At 39.0% G+C, this 17,942-nt stretch overlaps 2 protein-coding genes across 8 annotated transcripts in view; both read right to left on the bottom strand.

The window, feature by feature from the left end:
- Nucleotides 1–2,618, bottom strand: part of LOC107717973 (semaphorin-4E-like) — a 14,393-nt gene extending 11,775 nt beyond the window's left edge. The window contains exon 1 of the mRNA XM_016524886.1: nt 2,486–2,618. The gene's annotated coding sequence lies outside the window, so the exon portion shown is untranslated. The remainder of the gene's footprint in view (nt 1–2,485) is intronic.
- Nucleotides 2,619–4,709: 2,091 nt separating this feature from the next.
- LOC107717972 (calmodulin-regulated spectrin-associated protein 2-like) overlaps nt 4,710–17,942 on the bottom strand; it is a 54,766-nt gene continuing 41,533 nt past the window's right edge. For 3 of the 7 annotated variants that reach the window (XM_016524879.1, XM_016524883.1, XM_016524885.1), the window contains 12 exons: nt 15,657–15,747; nt 15,467–15,563; nt 15,308–15,345; nt 15,143–15,212; nt 13,179–15,052; nt 12,429–12,586; nt 10,050–10,186; nt 9,747–9,967; nt 7,806–7,896; nt 6,872–6,990; nt 6,206–6,324; nt 4,710–5,954 (listed from right to left, as the gene is read on the bottom strand). In XM_016524879.1, coding sequence (XP_016380365.1) covers nt 5,649–5,954; nt 6,206–6,324; nt 6,872–6,990; nt 7,806–7,896; nt 9,747–9,967; nt 10,050–10,186; nt 12,429–12,586; nt 13,179–15,052; nt 15,143–15,212; nt 15,308–15,345; nt 15,467–15,563; nt 15,657–15,747 — 3,321 coding nt within the window. In that variant the 3' untranslated portion in view covers nt 4,710–5,648. Of the gene's footprint in view, nt 5,955–6,205; nt 6,325–6,871; nt 6,991–7,300; nt 7,644–7,805; nt 7,897–9,746; nt 9,968–10,049; nt 10,187–12,428; nt 12,587–13,020; nt 15,053–15,142; nt 15,213–15,307; nt 15,346–15,466; nt 15,564–15,656; nt 15,748–17,942 lie in introns of those variants that run through there. The other 4 variants (XM_016524881.1, XM_016524882.1, XM_016524880.1 and 1 more) reach the window with 4 other exon arrangements.

The following is a 17,942-nucleotide window of genomic DNA, read 5'->3' as shown; positions in this document are numbered from 1 at the left end:
GCTGAGTAAGGACTTATTGGACGAGCCTCTCCCAGATGTTCACATTCTCACGGGGCTCGGAGACTTGAACAGTTTCAAACACAGCCAAGATTTGCATACTTGCCAACAGTGTGCAGCATTAACTGTATTTGATGATAAATGATAATAAAAAGTAGTGCTGTCAAACGATTAATGGCGATTAATGGCATCCAAAATAAAAGTTTTTGTTTACATAATTTATGCGTGTGTATATTTATTATGTATATATAAATACACACACATACAGTATATATTTTGAAAATATTACATGTATTTACATGTATATATTTATATTCATATAATTTATATTATATAAAAATATATTTAATATTTAAACAACATTTTTCTGAAATATATGCATGCATGTGTGTGTATTTATAAATACATAATAAATATAAACAGCACACACTTTTATTTTGGATGCGATTAATCGCCATTAATCGTTTGACAGCACTAATAAAATAGTGTTACTAAAAATATATATATATATTCAAATTATGAGTTTTCAAATGATAAATTAAGGCACTTTATTCCATTGTTTTATTTTATTGAAAGATTGATTAAAAATGCAATTTGTACATACAGTACCTTAAATATTGTCATCCAACATATATATTTATGTTTATATTTATACACTAGCACTGTAAAAAAAATGAAGGTGCTTTTTATTTATTTGAACAATCAAATACTTAATTATTGCTACCTAACTGATATATAACAGTCTGTAGCATTAACTATAAACTAATAATAATGATTATACCTTTTAAAAAGGTTTTGAAATAATAAATAGAGGCACTAATTTATTTATTTTTATTCATTAAAATGTAGAAAAAAAATTATTATACATTTATCATATCATAAAATTTGAATTCAATTTGTAAATACAATTACTTAAATGCAGCTCTTCTAAGATAAAAAGAAAAATAATAAAAAGAAAAAAATATTTGTAATATTTTTGGGGAAATAAAGTAAAAACTGTCAGGGTGACACAGCTGTCCTGATATGATAATGAAGCAAAAAAAAAAAAAAGCCTAATTAAAGTAATGCAATTCTTGAAAAGTAAACCAGAAGTTTGACATATTTCATTATTTATTTATTTGCCAAATCCAAAGTCATGTGATACAAACAAAATGCACAAAGAAAAAATAACAGAACAAAAAACATGAAACAGGAAGTGATATCAATGACAGCTCATCTACAGACCCTCATGACACGTTGTGTTCATTACAAAAGTTAAAGCTATAAAATCTCTTTAATATCTGTTATGTCATACTGTCACTTTGCACAACTTGTAATTCCAGCTTCACGTATAAATATAGGCCTTTTTAACTGACCTTTAAGATAATGGTTTCTGAGTATTCAAGTGGATCAGGTTGAACTAACACTCAGCGATTCATTAACCTAGAGCTTTCCAATGACACTCCATGTGTCACTTATATTGCGAAATACTTTTACGTTGGAAAAACACACCCAGTTCATGGGGTTAGGCCTTTGTTCATTCAATTCCCTAAAACAAATACGCTTTATTATTGTGAATGCTGGAGGTGGCGTGCATCAGTTAAAGCTTAAAGCTCTTTGTAGAACAACAACAACAAAAATGCAATTGTACCACTACTATAGTAAATATTTTGCAAACCACGGCAGTAAAAAATTGTATTCAGCCTAAAAGTGCAGGTAAGCGAGTAAGTGCACCACATGAAGACTTGGGTAAACAGACGCGCGTGAAAAAAAAGCAGCATTCCCTTCCAGCATTCAGGCAAGTCCGAGCAGGACTTGAGGAGCTGTTGAGTTTATCTCAGTGTTTTAAGTGTGATATGTCACACATTACAGTGGCCCCCAAAAATACTGGGAATCATGCTTAAAATGTGTATATATCAACAAAATATCACACAGATGTTTTTCTAAATCACTTTTCTGAGTTAGTTTTGCAATTACATTTACTCAACTGCTGATTTTTAGTAGATGTATTAAGTCCTCACAATTGTCCTATTAAATTAACCAAAGCAAAGGTGAATTTCATCACATTAACTGAGCAGCATCATTTGACAATGACAAAGTTAATAGTTTTCGTCCTCATTCTGAACAATACATATATTGTTTTATCATTTAAAATGCTTCAGACTTGTGCTTGTGCTATTGTTATTCAAAAATTAACGCAATTTGGTTTGATATTTAGATATTTTTAAGCGTACAAATACTTTCTGGAGCCATTTTAAAAGTGCAAATATAATATTGTACGTCTATTTAGTTGTCGTTTCTTCTTTCATTCATTTTTCTCTTGATCAATACATTTAGTCTAAGTAAAGTGAAAACATAATCCACAATTGGATTCACAATAAAGCCTGAACACACACACTAATATACACCAGAAAGACTAGCGCCTAATTAAGTATTTAAGTCTTTCATTCTACTAAATTAGACTAAACAAATATTACTACAAGTCGCCCAAAAACATAAATCAACTCACCAGAGATGTCAGGAATGCTCTTGAATGGCTGAATAAATGTCTGTCGTATATTGTTTCAGAAGGCATGTACGCATCGACAGTAAAGTACAGTCTTAACCCAACCCACACCTGAGCGATACCGTGTGACGTCAACTTCCGGTCGTGAGTCGCCTGTCAGCTGCCTCATGCTTGTAAAATATCAGATGTTGTAGTATAGAAGATGACCTGTACTTATTTACACTATTTTATTTTATACTTTTTACATTTGATTTTATTTTTGTATTTAGTTGTGTCTTAGAATGGCAAAAGTTTAATGTAAATGTAAAATTATATAATAAAAATAATAGTAATATAAATTTAAATTATTTTATAATATATATTTATAATGGAATTCATTACAGCCAATCAGAAGGGCGTATGGACGGGTTCTCTCTGCAAACGCACTGCAGCTAAATATGTAAGTACACAATCAAGTTATTACTGATGAAACGATTTTAACATTATTCAAAATACATACTCAGTGACTGTTACAGTCTTTGTCATACAATACACTTAGCTGTTCACTCGTAGGTCACAGTTTGAACGTTTTTGTTTCCTTTAAGTTATTTTCAAGATCTGAGGTAACTTATCTATTGTCGCTTTCATTAAGGCTGTTAGAATCTTGAACAATGATATACGAACTCAAATTAAACCATTTTAGTATTATGAAATACACATTTGTAAGTCATGAATCATTGATGCTTTAAAAGTGTTGATGGAATGAAAAATTCAAGAAGAAACATTCAAAAAAATCCACAATGTTGGCTACAAACACCTTAGATTACTTCAACACTGTGTTTACGGATAATGCAAGAGATTTTTGAATATTTTCTCTTGACAGGACATATGGGCATAAATATTTAAGAGTGATTCTTTAATTAGCCACTCTTGAGTACTAGAAATACTCTTAAATTACTAAAATAGTTTATTATTATTCTAGCACTCATACTTCTATTTAAGTGTGCAGCGTTTCTAGTAACTACAAAAATTTTAGTAGGCTATACATTGTTGCAAATATTGATGAAATTTTATTACATATTCATTAAAGTCAAACAATAATCAGCAGGCTGCACATGAGGCCATGCGAAATTTATTGAATGCAATTGAAATCGAACATGTTACTTGAACAATATGACAGCAGAGCGCCTGAAAGAAAATAAGAGAGAGAGAGACGTGCTGGAGAGATTAGAGAACACACACTGTACAGTTTTCTATCGTGCTCATTTACAGTTTAATAACCTTGTTTGTGGATTGAAATAACATTTGTTTCCAGTAGTACCATTCTACCGTGTATTCAGGGCTGTGCACATATTTCCATTCCAAACACCGACACATCACTCAAACTACTCAAGAAATGTTGGAATGGGAGAACAGGTGTGCAAGTTTATGTTTCGAGAGGCAAGCACCAAAAATTACTGCAGTTTTTACAATTCCTTATGAAATAAAGGGCACAAAAGGAAGGCCGTTTTTTTTTTTTGTCAGGCAACAAAGCCTCTACCCGTATACAGCCACATTCTGCCTTAAAAGGATTAAAGGTGTGGTTTAATTTAGCTACTATAATCTGGCGAATTTTTGCTGGCGAAATTAAGTGAAGTGAAAAAGTGACATGACATGTGGCCAAGTATGGTGACCCATACTTGGAATTTAACCCATCCAAAGTGCTCCCGGGGAGCAGTTGGGGGTTCGGTGCCTTGCTCAAGGACACCTCAGTCGTGGTATTGAAGGTGGGAGAGAGCGCTGTACATTCACTCCCCCCACCCACAATCCCTGCCGGTACGAGACTCGAACCCGCAACCTTTGGATTACGAGTCTGACTCTCTAACCATTAGGCCATGACTTCCCCGCTTGCAGATTTCACAACAGATTCACACAAATTTTGCACTTTGGCCAATAAAAAGCTGCTTGGTTTGACAGTGCCTTCTTCATGGCTTCACTGTTACCAATGGACCTTTTCGCCAACGAAAATTCATATTTTCACCAACATTTCACTAAGATGATCACACTTTAAGGGGAAATGCTAATAGACTGAGATTCGTAACATCTTAAAATGCCACACAGACTCCAGGCGTAAAAATGCGGCATGTCTTAACCCCTTATAAACAAGTCAAAAAATTATTTTTATTATTTAAAATAATTTACCAATCAAACGATTTAGCCCTCAGTCGCAAAACACGGAAATGGCTCCAACAATCCGGGAAAATATATAATTTGGTAAACTGCTTTTAATACTTTTGCGTGACCTGGGACAGGAAAATACTTCAGATCAGTCACCACAAGCATACATAACAGTACAAAAGTATTTTGAAAATAATTATGACTCCAGCACATGATGTTATTCATCTTCATCCATGGAAATATCGTTCAAACAATTCAGTCCACCTGATTTTTTTTTAATCGCACCGACAGAAAGGTTTGGTTTTCTAACCCCTAATCTTATTTAAGACCTTTTAATGAAAGATAAATATTGATTAAATAGATCATTATGCTGAACATTTCCATCAGTCGGTCCAACCCCGACCCCCCCCCAGGAACGGAATGAAATGAATTCACAATCCTGCTGTGAATCAATGCCATTAGATAATGTTAAAACCCATCAAAAGTGGGTTCGGCCTGCAAACTAAACCACTCACTGCACATTAGCACACTGGTTAATGTATACTAGATATGACAGGATTCCCTTACAGTACTAAACTGTTATAATCACAAGCTATGCATGTGAGAACCTTTCCATAAGCAGCCGTACAATCGTATCAGGACAGTCGTAAAAAATTATTCAAATAAAAACATAGACAAAAAGCAACATAAGGCCACACGTCAACATATGTGCGAGATTTCTGTACAAACTAAGAACATTCAGTGCTTTAGTGTACCAAATTAAAATAACAGGTCATCAATGACAACTTTTCATTATTTTCCTTTTTTTTTGGCACATTTATATAAAAACAACACGTGCAGTAAAACAACTTGAATCACACAGTCTCACATGAGTTTGATCCATTTGCCACCCCATAGAGTTTTACATTCCAGTAGTGCATAATCTTGTGTGTCCGAACGACAACTGACGGAAGAGTGTAAAAAGTGTTGTAGGATTCCTTTATGTACAAACAAGTGCATTGAGATTGTGTACGTCCGCCGTCGAGAAACACTAGGACTTCACGGCCGCTACTTTCTTCGGCGTTCCTGGTTTTTTGGTCTGCCACAGGTGGCTGTGGATCGTGATGGCATCGACGCTTGCCGACATGGTCTTGGCTGGAATTTGGCTGAACTGCTTCCTATCAGAGTTGTACTTGTAGAGGCCGTCGATCATCTTGCGCGAGATGGTTTTAGGACCGATGCCGGTCAATTTGTTGATCTCCTCTGTGTCAGGGCAGTTGGTGTAGAGCGAGCGGAACTGGCAGCCGGAATCTCGGAACAGGATCAGGAAGTTGTTGGCCCCTGATTTCTCCATTTCCTTGAGAAAACAAATAAATATGATGAATAAAATGTATAATATAAATTTAATGGGGGGAATAAAATTAATTAATTAAATTAACACATAAACTATTCAACATTACACAATTTTTAATATAATTTTTTTTTTATTAAATGCACAAATTAAATGTATATTATGTATTGTTTTTTTATTCATTTAATTTATTTGTTAAATAAAATATCATTACTAAATAATAATAGTAGTAATAATTGTAAAATGGACATGCTTACTTCCAAAATCTTGTTTTTCTGTCCTTCATTGACTTTGCCAGCCAAACAGCAATGTGTCAAAGCATTCTGAATTATATGCTTATTTGACTTTGCACTGGGCTCCTTATATAATTTGGGACCTGCAGCAAAGAGGTGGTATTATGTAATGTCATAACACAATATAAAAGTTATTGTACCTTTGGAGTCTGCTGTGCAACCTCCAGTCCTCTAGAGGGAGCTGTCACCTGAAGTTCTGAGCATGTTTTATCCACCTTATTCTTCCTGTAAAAAGGGGCGCAGCCATTTGCGAATTTTATGGGTCTTGCTTCCGGTCTCATCCGCGTCCAGCTATTTTTAGCTGTACAAAACCGCTCGTTTTGCTGCTTGATATTGCAAATTGGTGTCTTACCATATTATTTTAATGTATCATCTTAATTACGAACACATTGCATGTTGTAATTCTTCTCGTTATTTTCCTATAGCGGCTAATGAACTGTAAGTCTCGCCCATAGGCTTACTTCCGCGTTGAAGAATAAGGTGGATACATTAAAATTGTATTATGTTCAGTATGTTCAAACGTTTGGTCATTTAGAAAAGCTTAGATGTAGACAGTATACAGGTTCCCTCTGCTGGACTGGAGGTGGAGCCGCAGCCAATAAATATTGTGGAAAATTTTAGTATTTTAACCTGTGTATTCGGTGTTGGATGTCAGTGAGGATGTGGTTGAACCATTCTCCCAGTCTTTCTCTCCGTTACGGCTGCTGGAGCGAGTGGGCGACAGGCAACCATCTGCTGAGTCAGGCCTACTGGGATGACATGAAAAACTGAGTCCTGCAATCCATCAGATTCTGATACATCTACCAACAACAACTGCTCTCATGCAAAATCAAGCAGTGACTGAATTAAAGCTCTTAATCATAAATAATATTTTTTTATGCATGTAATTTCCCTGGTATCAGCATCAAACGAAACAACAAAAATAAAATACTTTTAATGTGACGTATTAGAGAAAGCAACAGAATATTAAATGCATGTTAAGACCAGCAACATGTATTAAGAAGTTTAATTTAAAAAACAGTTATTTTAATAACATTATGGAAGCTTCTAAATAAGCCTCTAGCAAACGTGTGAAGTGCAGATCTTTATTTTTGTGTTTTTGAAGTTTCAGTGCCATTCAGTGTCAGTATAAAGGGTAAGTGACCTTAAATCTTTGCTTGTTTAATAATGACAAAATGAAACAAAAAAAGCTGTGATGGGTGAGCTATAGTAGCCATCTTTATTGTTCAAAGATGGGGGATCGTTCCTCGTGTTGCTGCCGAACTCAAAGCAAAACAGGATGTTCTTCTTGAACAGAAGATGGAAGCGCAAAGAGTCTTTCTTAACTAGGACTGACCTTCTATTTCTCACACGAGGAGAGCTCAAAAAGAAGAAAAGACTGCCAGATGCTAAGCTATTGCTTCTAAGAAGCAAGAACATTCAAGAACAAGAAGGAAAAAATACAGAGAATCCAAAGGACACTGGGTTAGTATTGTACAGTAAAGCTAGAGAAATATATAGAATTGCAGGGAAACAAGGAAGTAAACATATTCTCATTCTGCTGACTACTTGAAGTGCTTCTTACCTTTGTGTTTTCTTATCTGAGTTGACACTGTCATTATCGCCAAGAGACGCCAGAGACAGGCTGGACACTGAAAAAACACGAGGTCGTGAACCTGGATGCAAAACAAAACGGGACAGGACCCACAGTTACACAAGATAACAGCAAGCCCGCCAAACTTTGTGTTACCCTCATAACAGTACAGCTCTCTGCAATTAAGGTATTATCTTTCTAACTTCTTCAAACTGTCTAAACACACACAAAAGAGTGTAATTTGAAAGATTCCTAAAAGAATTCAGCCAGATTGGTTAAATTAATTCAAAAGAGTACTTTGAAATTAGTTGGAAATTAGTTAGAAAGTTAATAAATTGGTTAGAATAGATATTTAGAGCAAGTAAAGATCTAGAGTACTTGTTAGAAGGAAATACAGAGGGATGCAGTGAGCTGGACAGGAAAAGGCTGAGAGTAGCACAAAGCATGCAGTGCCGGGCTTTGCCAGTAGGGGGCGCCCTTTACCTGCCATGGCCCTGACAGGAGTCCTGGGGGACTCCATCACATCTCTGTGGATGGACTTGGGCCGTGGTTTTCTCTGTTTGGCCCCCGCAGGACGCGGTTTGACAAGCGTGTCCATGTCCTTCATAAGCTTCAGCTGTTTTCTCCTCAGGTACTCCTGTTTGATAAATTCCCGTCGGGCTTTGTCTTCTTCCTTCTTCATGCGGTCTTCCTCTGCTTTCAGTCTGTGGAAAAAGACAAATATTGCAATTAAGAATGAGGGGGAGGAGTTTAGATTTAGTGACTGACAGCTGGGCTGGATGTTACCTGGCCTCTTCTTTCTTTTGCTCAAGCTCCGCCTCCAGCTGTTGTTTCCTCTGCTGGCTCTCTCGTTCTCTTCTCAGCCTTTTCTCCAGAAGTGCTGCTCGCTTTATGGCCATGCTATCCTCTTCCTTCATATCATCCTTACAACATGAACACATTATCAGAATGGACATTAAGAATCTCTGTTAATGTCTTATGTTTCAGGTCTATCAAGTATCTGAACAAGGAATCTGAAGGCAATTTACTGATGTTAATGTGACGAGTCTGGATGAGCCAGATACGCAACACTTCTCAGACTCCCTGCAGAACGCTAACACCATAAAATAAATTATTTATTTGACTTAGTTTTCTGACCTAGATCAAACAGCTGCATTTTCTAGGGATCTGTCCCAAGCTAACCTCCTTCTGCGACTAAAAATAATTTCATATGTTATATAGTCACACAGCATTTTCCTGAGCTAAAGCTATGATAATACGCCATTTTGGGTTATAACTATGGCCCTTAACAGATAAAACAGCTAGATTTTTAAAGGTTTCTTAATAAAATGTAGCAGGCACTTGCCACCACACTGCTTAAGTGTTCTGGATAGCTGCTAGAGCATTGTTAGCTGTTTGCTAAGTTGTTCTGTGTGGTTTTAACAAATTGCTAGGCTATTGTTAAGGTTCTCTAGGTGGTTACTTGCTGGCCCAAGACAACATAGCTCGCCATCAAGTCAAGAAAATATCCTCAACAAACCATATAATTTAAGTTAGCATTCAACAAAGCAGGACAGGACCCACAGTTACACAAGATAACAGCAAGCCCGCCAAACTTTGTGTTACCCTCATAACAGTACAGCTCTCTGCAATTAAGGTATTATCTTTCTAACTTCTTCAAACTGTCTAAACACACACAAAAGAGTGTAATTTGAAAGATTCCTAAAATAATTCAGCCAGATTGGTTAAATTAATTCAAAAGAGTACTTTGAAATTAGTTGGAAATAAGTTAGAAAGTTAATAAATTGGTTAGAATAGATATTTAGAGCAAGTAAAGATCTAGAGTACTTGTTAGAAGGAAATACAGAGGGATGCAGTGAGCTGGACAGGAAAAGGCTGAGAGTAGCACAAAGCATGCAGTGCTGAGCTTTGCCAGTAGGGGACACCCTTTACCTGCCGTGGCCCTGACAGGAGTCCTGGGGGACTCCATCACATCTCTGTGGATGGACTTGGGCCGTTGTTTCCTCTGTTTGGCCCCCGCAGGACGCGGTTTGACAAGCGTGTCCATGTCCTTCATAAGCTTCAGCTGTTTTCTCCTCAGGTACTCCTGTTTGATAAATTCCCGTCGGGCTTTGTCTTCTTCCTTCTTCATGCGGTCTTCCTCTGCTTTCAGTCTGTGGAAAAAGACAAATATTGCAATTAAGAATGAGGGGGAGGAGTTTAGATTTAGTGACTGACAGCTGGGCTGGATGTTACCTGGCCTCTTCTTTCTTTTGCTCAAGCTCCGCCTCCAGCTGTTGTTTCCTCTGCTGGCTCTCTCGTTCTCTTCTCAGCCTTTTCTCCAGAAGTGCTGCTCGCTTTATGGCCATGCTATCCTCTTCCTTCATATCATCCTTACAACATGAACACATTATCAGAATGGACATTAAGAATCTCTGTTAATGTCTTATGTTCAGGTCTATCAAGTATCTGAACAAGGAAACTGAAGGCAATATACTGATGTTGATGTGACCAGTCTGGATGAGCCAGATCCACTACACTGCTCAGACTCCCTGCAGAACACTAACACCATAAAATAAATTATTTATTTGACTTAGTTTTCTGACCTAGATCAAACAGCTGCATTTTCTAGGGATCTGTCCCAAGCTAACCTCCTTCTGCGACTAAAAATAATTTCATATGTTATATAGTCACACAGCATTTTCCTGAGCTAAAGCTATGATAATACGCCATTTTGGGTTATAACTATGGCCCTTAACAGATAAAACAGCTAGATTTTTAAAGGTTTCTTAATAAAATGTAGCAGGCACTTGCCACCACACTGCTTAAGTGTTCTGGATAGCTGCTAGAGCATTGTTAGCTGTTTGCTAAGTTGTTCTGTGTGGTTTTAACAAATTGCTAGGCTATTGTTAAGGTTCTCTAGGTGGTTACTTGCTGGCCCAAGACAACATAGCTCGCCATCAAGTCAAGAAAATATCCTCAACAAACCATATAATTTAAGTTAGCATTCATGTTCATAGACCAAATGGTGTGTGACAAGAGTTGATCACACCTAAATTTAACACGTAAATTACCTTAAAGACATAGTTCACCCAAAAATGAAAATTGTCATTAATTACTCATGTTGTTTCAAACCTGTAAGACCTTCGTTCATCTTCAGAAGACAAATTAAGATATTTTTGATGAAATCCAAGCGCTTTCTGACCCTACATAGACAGCAATGCAACTGACACGTTCAAGGCCCAGAAAGGTAGTAAGGAAAACATTAAAATAGTCCATGTGACATCAGTGGTTCAACTTTAATTTTATCAGAATCAGAATCAGAATGAGCTTTATTGCCAGATATGTTTACACATACGAGGAATTTGTTTTCGTGACAGAAGCTTCCACAGTGTAACAGAATGACAGTGACAGAACAAAAAATAAAAAAATTAAATAAAATATTTTTATTTTATTTATAATGCTATGAGAAAACTTTTTGTGTGCAAAGAAAACAAAAATAACAACTTTATTCAACAATTTCTTCTCTTGTGTCAGTCGACGTGCGCTCACAAGAGTACTGCGATGCATGCGGAATAAATTGTTGAATAAAGTCGTTTGTGTGCAAAGAAAACAAAAATAACAACTTTATTCAACAATTTCTTCTCTTCTGTGTCAGTCGACGTGTGCTCACAAGAGTACTGCGATGCATGCGGAATAAATTGTTGAATAAAGTCGTTATTTTTGTTTTTGCACATAAAAAGTATTCTTGTAGCTTCATAAAATTACAGTTGAACCAAGTTCATATGGACTATAGGCGCTATCGCACCGGTGGAACCTTTTCATAGTTCCTAGAACTATTGGCGGAAGTTCCCGCTTTTTGCCGTCTTGGCACCGCAGGAACTAGGAACGTATTTAGTTCAAGGAACTCAGTTTGGGGGAACCAATTTAGCTCGAAACACCAGCTACCTGGCATTTTTAAAAATCCATGTAAACAATTACTCCACGAACATGGAAAATACCAATAACGGCATTTCCCTGTTGTCTGCAGCGTTTTGTTCTTTTCACAGCCTCGATGATAACACTGCAAGTTGTCATAGGAGATTTAGTCAGATTTTTGTGCTCTTTTAATCTCGTAAATTGTGTGTTTACATTCCATCTCCATTATCACGGAACCCATGAGACACATCAAAAACAAATCTGAATGTGGCGTCCTCCATTCATCGGTTGATGTTTGTAAATGCCACGAATAAAAACGTCACCTGGGCCGCTTCAGAGTTCCTGCTGCCGGTGTGAATGCAACCAGGAAAATGGCCCGAGGGAGAAATTGGTTCTCCATGCTGGCTAGTTCCTAGAACTATGTTGTGCGAAAGCGCCTTATTTTAACGATGTCCTTACTACCTTTCTGGGCCTTCAACGTGGTAGTTACATTGCTGGGGGTCAGAGAGCTCTCGGATCTCATTAAAATATCTTAATTTGTGTTCTGAATTTTTGGGTGAACCTTCCCTTTAAGTTCAAACTGCTAACAGCTATAGCAATAGTGACACTTGCTTTAGCATTCACCACTAAGTATTCACATATGGTAGTAGTAGAGTTTATTTACGAGGTTTCTTAATCTACAGATTAAGACAAGGATCCTCTGACATTCATATCTACCTTGAAAAAGAATCCACAGCACATTTTCTGCTCATCGTCTAGATTTTCCCCTGAAGTCTCCTTCTCGCCTTCCTCTTCCAACGCCTGTCCATCCAGGGGCTTGAGAACAGACAGTGGAACCTCAATCAAATTTTTGTTGGTCTGATGGGTGATGTCAACTGGCTCAGTGGGAGTGACAATGACGGTCTCCATTACAAGGCCGCTTCAGAGTTCCTGCTGCCGGTGTGAATGCAACCAGGAAAATGGCCCGAGGGAGAAATTGGTTCTCCATGCTGGCTAGTTCCTAGAACTATGTTGTGCGAAAGCGCCTTATTTTAACGATGTCCTTACTACCTTTCTGGGCCTTCAACGTGGTAGTTACATTGCTGGGGGTCAGAGAGCTCTCGGATCTCATTAAAATATCTTAATTTGTTTTCTGAATTTTTGGGTGAACCTTCCCTTTAAGTTCAAACTGCTAACAGTAAGCTATAGCAATAGTGACACTTGCCTTAGCATTCACCACTAAGTATTCACATATGGTAGTAGTAGAGTTTATTTACGAGGTTTCTTAATCTACAGATTAAGACAAGGATCCTCTGACATTCATATCTACCTTGAAAAAGAATCCACAGCACATTTTCTGCTCATCGTCTAGATTTTCCCCTGAAGTCTCCTTCTCGCCTTCCTCTTCCAACGTCTGTCCATCCAGGGGCTTGAGAACAGACAGTGGAACCTCAATCAAATTTTTGTTGGTCTGATGGGTGATGTCAACTGGCTCAGTGGGAGTGACAATGACGGTCTCCATTACAATCTGCGACAAAACCTCAGACACACTAGATTCCACAACCGGCTTAATCGCATTTGTTGGCTTCTTCAGCTGGTCCCTTTCCTCAGTTGGTTTGTTCTCCATCTTGCTCTCCTCTCCCCTATCTACTGGCTCCTTGGCTGACAAGTCAGCGTCTTCGGTTACAGCCTGTTGGGTTTCTTTGGTTGGGGAGGTGATGGTACCAGTAGAACATTCAATTGACAACGACTCAAGGCCTTGTTCTATGTCCTTGTCTGTGGCTTCAGCTCCTGATGGTGGTTTCTTCTCTTTTCCCAAATAAGAAAATGAGCAGGACACGGACTGAGATGGGGAGAACCTTCTCAAGCGTGGTATGCTGTCCACCGACTGTGGAACGGTCAGGACTCGGTTGAAAGGAGTGATCTTTAGCTCACTGGGTCTGGGTGTCCTTGGTGTCTTGGAATGGAAAGAAGCAGACTTCCTCTTAAGGTTTGTAGGGGAACGGTGCGTAGCTCTAGGAGAATCTGCAGGTGAGGGAGAGCCTGAAGAGCGTGCCCCACTCCCTCTGAGCTCTCGCACTTGCTTCTGTGGCGAAGGTTGAGGTGGCGACACAACCCAAGCCTGTTGCTCCCGCATCTGCATGATTACCTCCTGCTGCTGGGCCAGCCGCTGCATCTCACTCTGCAAGAAGCTCAGGGAAGCATTGAGCTTCTCAATGGAGCGTGTGTATTCCATCAGGTCCGCCTCGGATGTACCGTCCTCCCCCGCAGACTTCACCGGAGACTTGACGGGCTGAGGTGTCTCCGCTGGCGTCTTGCTTCCCTCTGAGCTGGGAGTGTCCTCTTGAGAAGGTGAGGTGCCATCTACTCCTTTCCTCTTGACAACTGTGAGGAAAGCACTGCGTCCCATCTTCTGACGGTGCCGGGTAAAAGCAGCCTCTACTTTCTTCTTCTGAGCCTCAATGGCTCGACGCTTCTCTTCAAGTCTCATGCGCAGCTGCACCATTTCTGCAGCCATGGCCTGGGCCGGATCCTTGGATGGCTGATGTGCAGGGCTGACCTCAGGTGAAGGAGCCCAGGAAACAGAGTGAGGAATGCCGAGATCTGAACTGTCTGGTGCTGTACTTTGGGATGCAGCACCTTTGGCCTCCACGTTTGGATTCAGTTTACGGAATTTCTGCTCAGCAAAGCTGGTCATCTTAATTCCAGGTGTAAAAGCAGGGGCGCTTCCGGCAGGGGACTTGCTGCTTAGGCTGCTGGGACATGGGCTTGTAGAGCCCTGGCTATGGCAAGCTCTTGCCTCAAAGTCTTGATCCGTATCAAGCTCCATACTGACAGTACAATCCCTAAGGGATGAGTCCTCATCTAGGGTCTCTTGGATGTCCTCCGTCCACACATGTATGCCGGTGTCTACTTCAGTGGTGGATGTGCTAGCAACCCCTTTGGACGTTTCTGAAACTGAGACTAGCTCGCCATCCTTTGCTTCAGGGTTCAATTCACATTTATGCCGGAGGTGAAGAAAGAAGCCCTCACTGGGCGCATGGTCCCTGGGGCTCTGAGATTTCTTCTCTGAGTTGTGGATGATCTCAAGAGCCTCTTCGATGCTAGGTGGCCCTGAGCCATTTAGACGGCCATTATGGTTTCCTGACAGGCTGTCAGGACAGCATTCCTCCTCGATGCCCATGTTCTTTCCGTTGACAGGCTGAAAGGACAGGTTTCTCTTGATGCCCCTGGTGCCGTGGGGTATCTTGAAACCAAAACCTTCAGTGCTGACAGACCGAGTCATCCCTCGGCCAGTGGGTGTTTGATTGGTGCTCTCTTTATCAAATGGGATTTCAAAGGACACTCCCTGAGCAGCAGACCTGGAGAAAGAAGAGAGGATGGTATCCAATGGCATGTAGTTTCAAACTCGATGTCTTTAATTCTCAATAATGAAATTAATTTGCACTTACTTCTTCTCTTTGGGCCAAGTACCCATGAAGCTTTCCACAAATGACATTGAGGTTGATCGCTTGATCTCACCTGTACAGCACACATATAACATAGTACTGGGTGCATTTCAAATTAAGACTTATATTTTGTTATCATAAAACATTTTTTAGGTCTTTTAACTTTACCTGAGCCTGAATTCTGTGATTGAGGTCGGAGAGGGAGACTTTAACATGAACATAAAAAAATATGAATATCCATCCAATTTTACATTTGAATTTCAACAGGCATTCAAAGTAAATAAAGTAGAAAGGGGAAGTTTTCAATAAAAGAGACTTTTGATATACCTTGGTCTGTCCGGACTAGGAGGTCTTTCCATGAAACTTCTCTTTGTGACTTTTGAGATGGGCACAGATGGCAGATTTTTCAGTGAAGGGGCTGGTACTATAAAGGACAAGACAAATGTGTCGGTATATAAACGTAAACACCATTGGCTAATAATTCTGGGAAATACATTCTATTGTAATATTAGTCTACCTTCAGTTTCCAGCACCTGAGGCTGGACGAATGGCGGCTTAACAACCTCGAACCACCAGAAGAGCTCAGCCATAAACACAAGATAGTTATTCTGTTAAAAACAAACAAACAAATTAACTTGCATTGCAAGCATTTTTTTCCAAAATAATTTGCATGCTCGTATAAAACTAGTATGTGTAATATTCCTCCTCTCCCACAAGATGTCTCTGCAATTCTCTCAATCCTGGTAGTGCATGAACGGACACCACCTGGAGACAAGAGTACCCTTTTCCTTCAAATTTAATTAAATAGCTTACACACATGGTCAGAATTGGGGAGCCGCTATTATACCTGGCATTGAAACTGGCATCGTGCTTTTGAATGCACGATCGCTTTTAGTTTCACTTTCACTTTCGAGATTCGCGATCGCACGTACTCTGTTTATACTACGGAGCGGCAATACTTACCACACATTTTACAAGATTAGATGTTTGTCAGTGGTGCTCAGGATCTGCAAATTATTCACCGTCGTCCTCAGTCATCTCTCCTTACTCTGTTTATGTGGTAAGTGAAATTTTATGTACTGTAATGTAACAGGCACATGTTAGCCATCGTTATTTGTTTTCCGTGCCTTTCTGAATATGGATCCCCCCTCCTGATGTCATCGTCCATCGCAATGTTTCACTGTAGACATCATCCGATGCCAATTTTGTAGACATCGCCAAACGCTAGTGTCTATATCATCCTAATGCACGGTGAGAAGGAGAGTTTGAGTGGCCAAAGACTCTTCAAGGATCACAGCTGGAGAATTGCAGAAAAAGGTTGAGTTTCGGGGTCCGAAAACCTTAAAAAAATTATCAAACAGCACCTACATCACCACATGTTGTTTGGGAGGGCTTCAAGAAAAAAAATCAAGAAAAGAAAATTCTTTCACCAAAAAACAATCTCCAGCATATTTAGTTAGACACGACTGGAACTTCAAATGGGACTGGTTTCTTTGGTCAGATGTAACTAAAAAATTAGCTTTTTAGCAGCAAACCCTCAAGATGGGTTTGGTGAACACAGGGATAAAAAGTACCCCATGTGTACAATAAAATATACTGCTGTATTTTTAATGTTGTGGGCCTATTTTGCTGCTGGAGGTCCTGGACATCTTGTTTAGACACATGGCATAATTGATTCTATCATAATTGATTCTATCAAATACCAACAGATAAAAAATCAAAATGTGACTGACTCTGTTAGAAATCTTATAATGGGCCATGTTTGGATCTTCCAACCGGACAATAATCTAAAAACAAACCTTGAAAACAACACAAAAATGGGTCACTGGGAACAAAACCAAGCTTCTGGCCTGGCCATTCCAGTTCCCTGACCTGCACCATATAGAAAATGAGTGTGGTGAACTGAAGAGGAGAAGCACCATCATGGAGCTGGGAATCTGAAGGGTCTGGAGTGATTCTGGATGAAGGAATGGTCTCTGATCTCTTGTCAGGTGTTCTCTAACCTCATCAGGCATTATAGGAGACAACTCCTATACTATTTTGGTTTCAAAAAGCATTGAATAAAAGGGTGCCGTTAATTGTGTCCAATGTGTATTAGAGAAAAACATTTATTTCAAAATTATATTTCCCCCCATTTTAAATTCTTATTCTCCAATGAAAGGTTAGATTTTTGTGAATTTTTAAATAAAAGATCAAAAGGATTAACAATGCAGATTAATTTTCATAGCCTTCTTTGATCATATTTACCAAGGGTACCAACACTTCTGATCACGTGTGCACATATAAGGAATGCTGAGGGATTTTATGCTGTACAGTATATACAGTATAGCTTTTTTATTTGGTCCAATAATGCACAAAACCTTATGCCAAGACTACAGAATTCATGACATTGAATTCATAGAGGGTACCTGACATGATGAAAAATGCCTCTGATACACTGTTCCCACTCAGCAGAATTTACATCTAGCAGTTTAAAGGCACAGGCTAACCGCAGCAATTATCAGAGGCCACTCCCAGAAGACATTACCTCAGCATATTAATTGACTTTCAACAAAGAGTTCTTACTCCCTTTTAGGGCTGCACGATAAATCGTATGCGATATTTAACGCGCATCTTGTCAGAAAGCCGGTTCTGTAATCAGCGGTAAATCTCCATCACGTGCGTGCTTTCACATTGAGCAGCATTAACTACACAGAGCCGTTGTTCACTGACGAGCTGCGCCAAACCACGTTCATATTCGCGCGAGTTTTTGCGCAGCTCGTCAGTGAACAACGGATCTGTGTAGTTAATGCTGCTCAATGTG

Source organism: Sinocyclocheilus rhinocerous, unplaced genomic scaffold (assembly GCF_001515625.1).
Source record: "Sinocyclocheilus rhinocerous isolate Xijiao unplaced genomic scaffold, SAMN03320098_v1.1 scaffold2468, whole genome shotgun sequence".
NCBI lineage: Eukaryota > Metazoa > Chordata > Actinopteri > Cypriniformes > Cyprinidae > Sinocyclocheilus > Sinocyclocheilus rhinocerous.
This window is presented reverse-complemented; position numbering and strand designations above follow the sequence as displayed.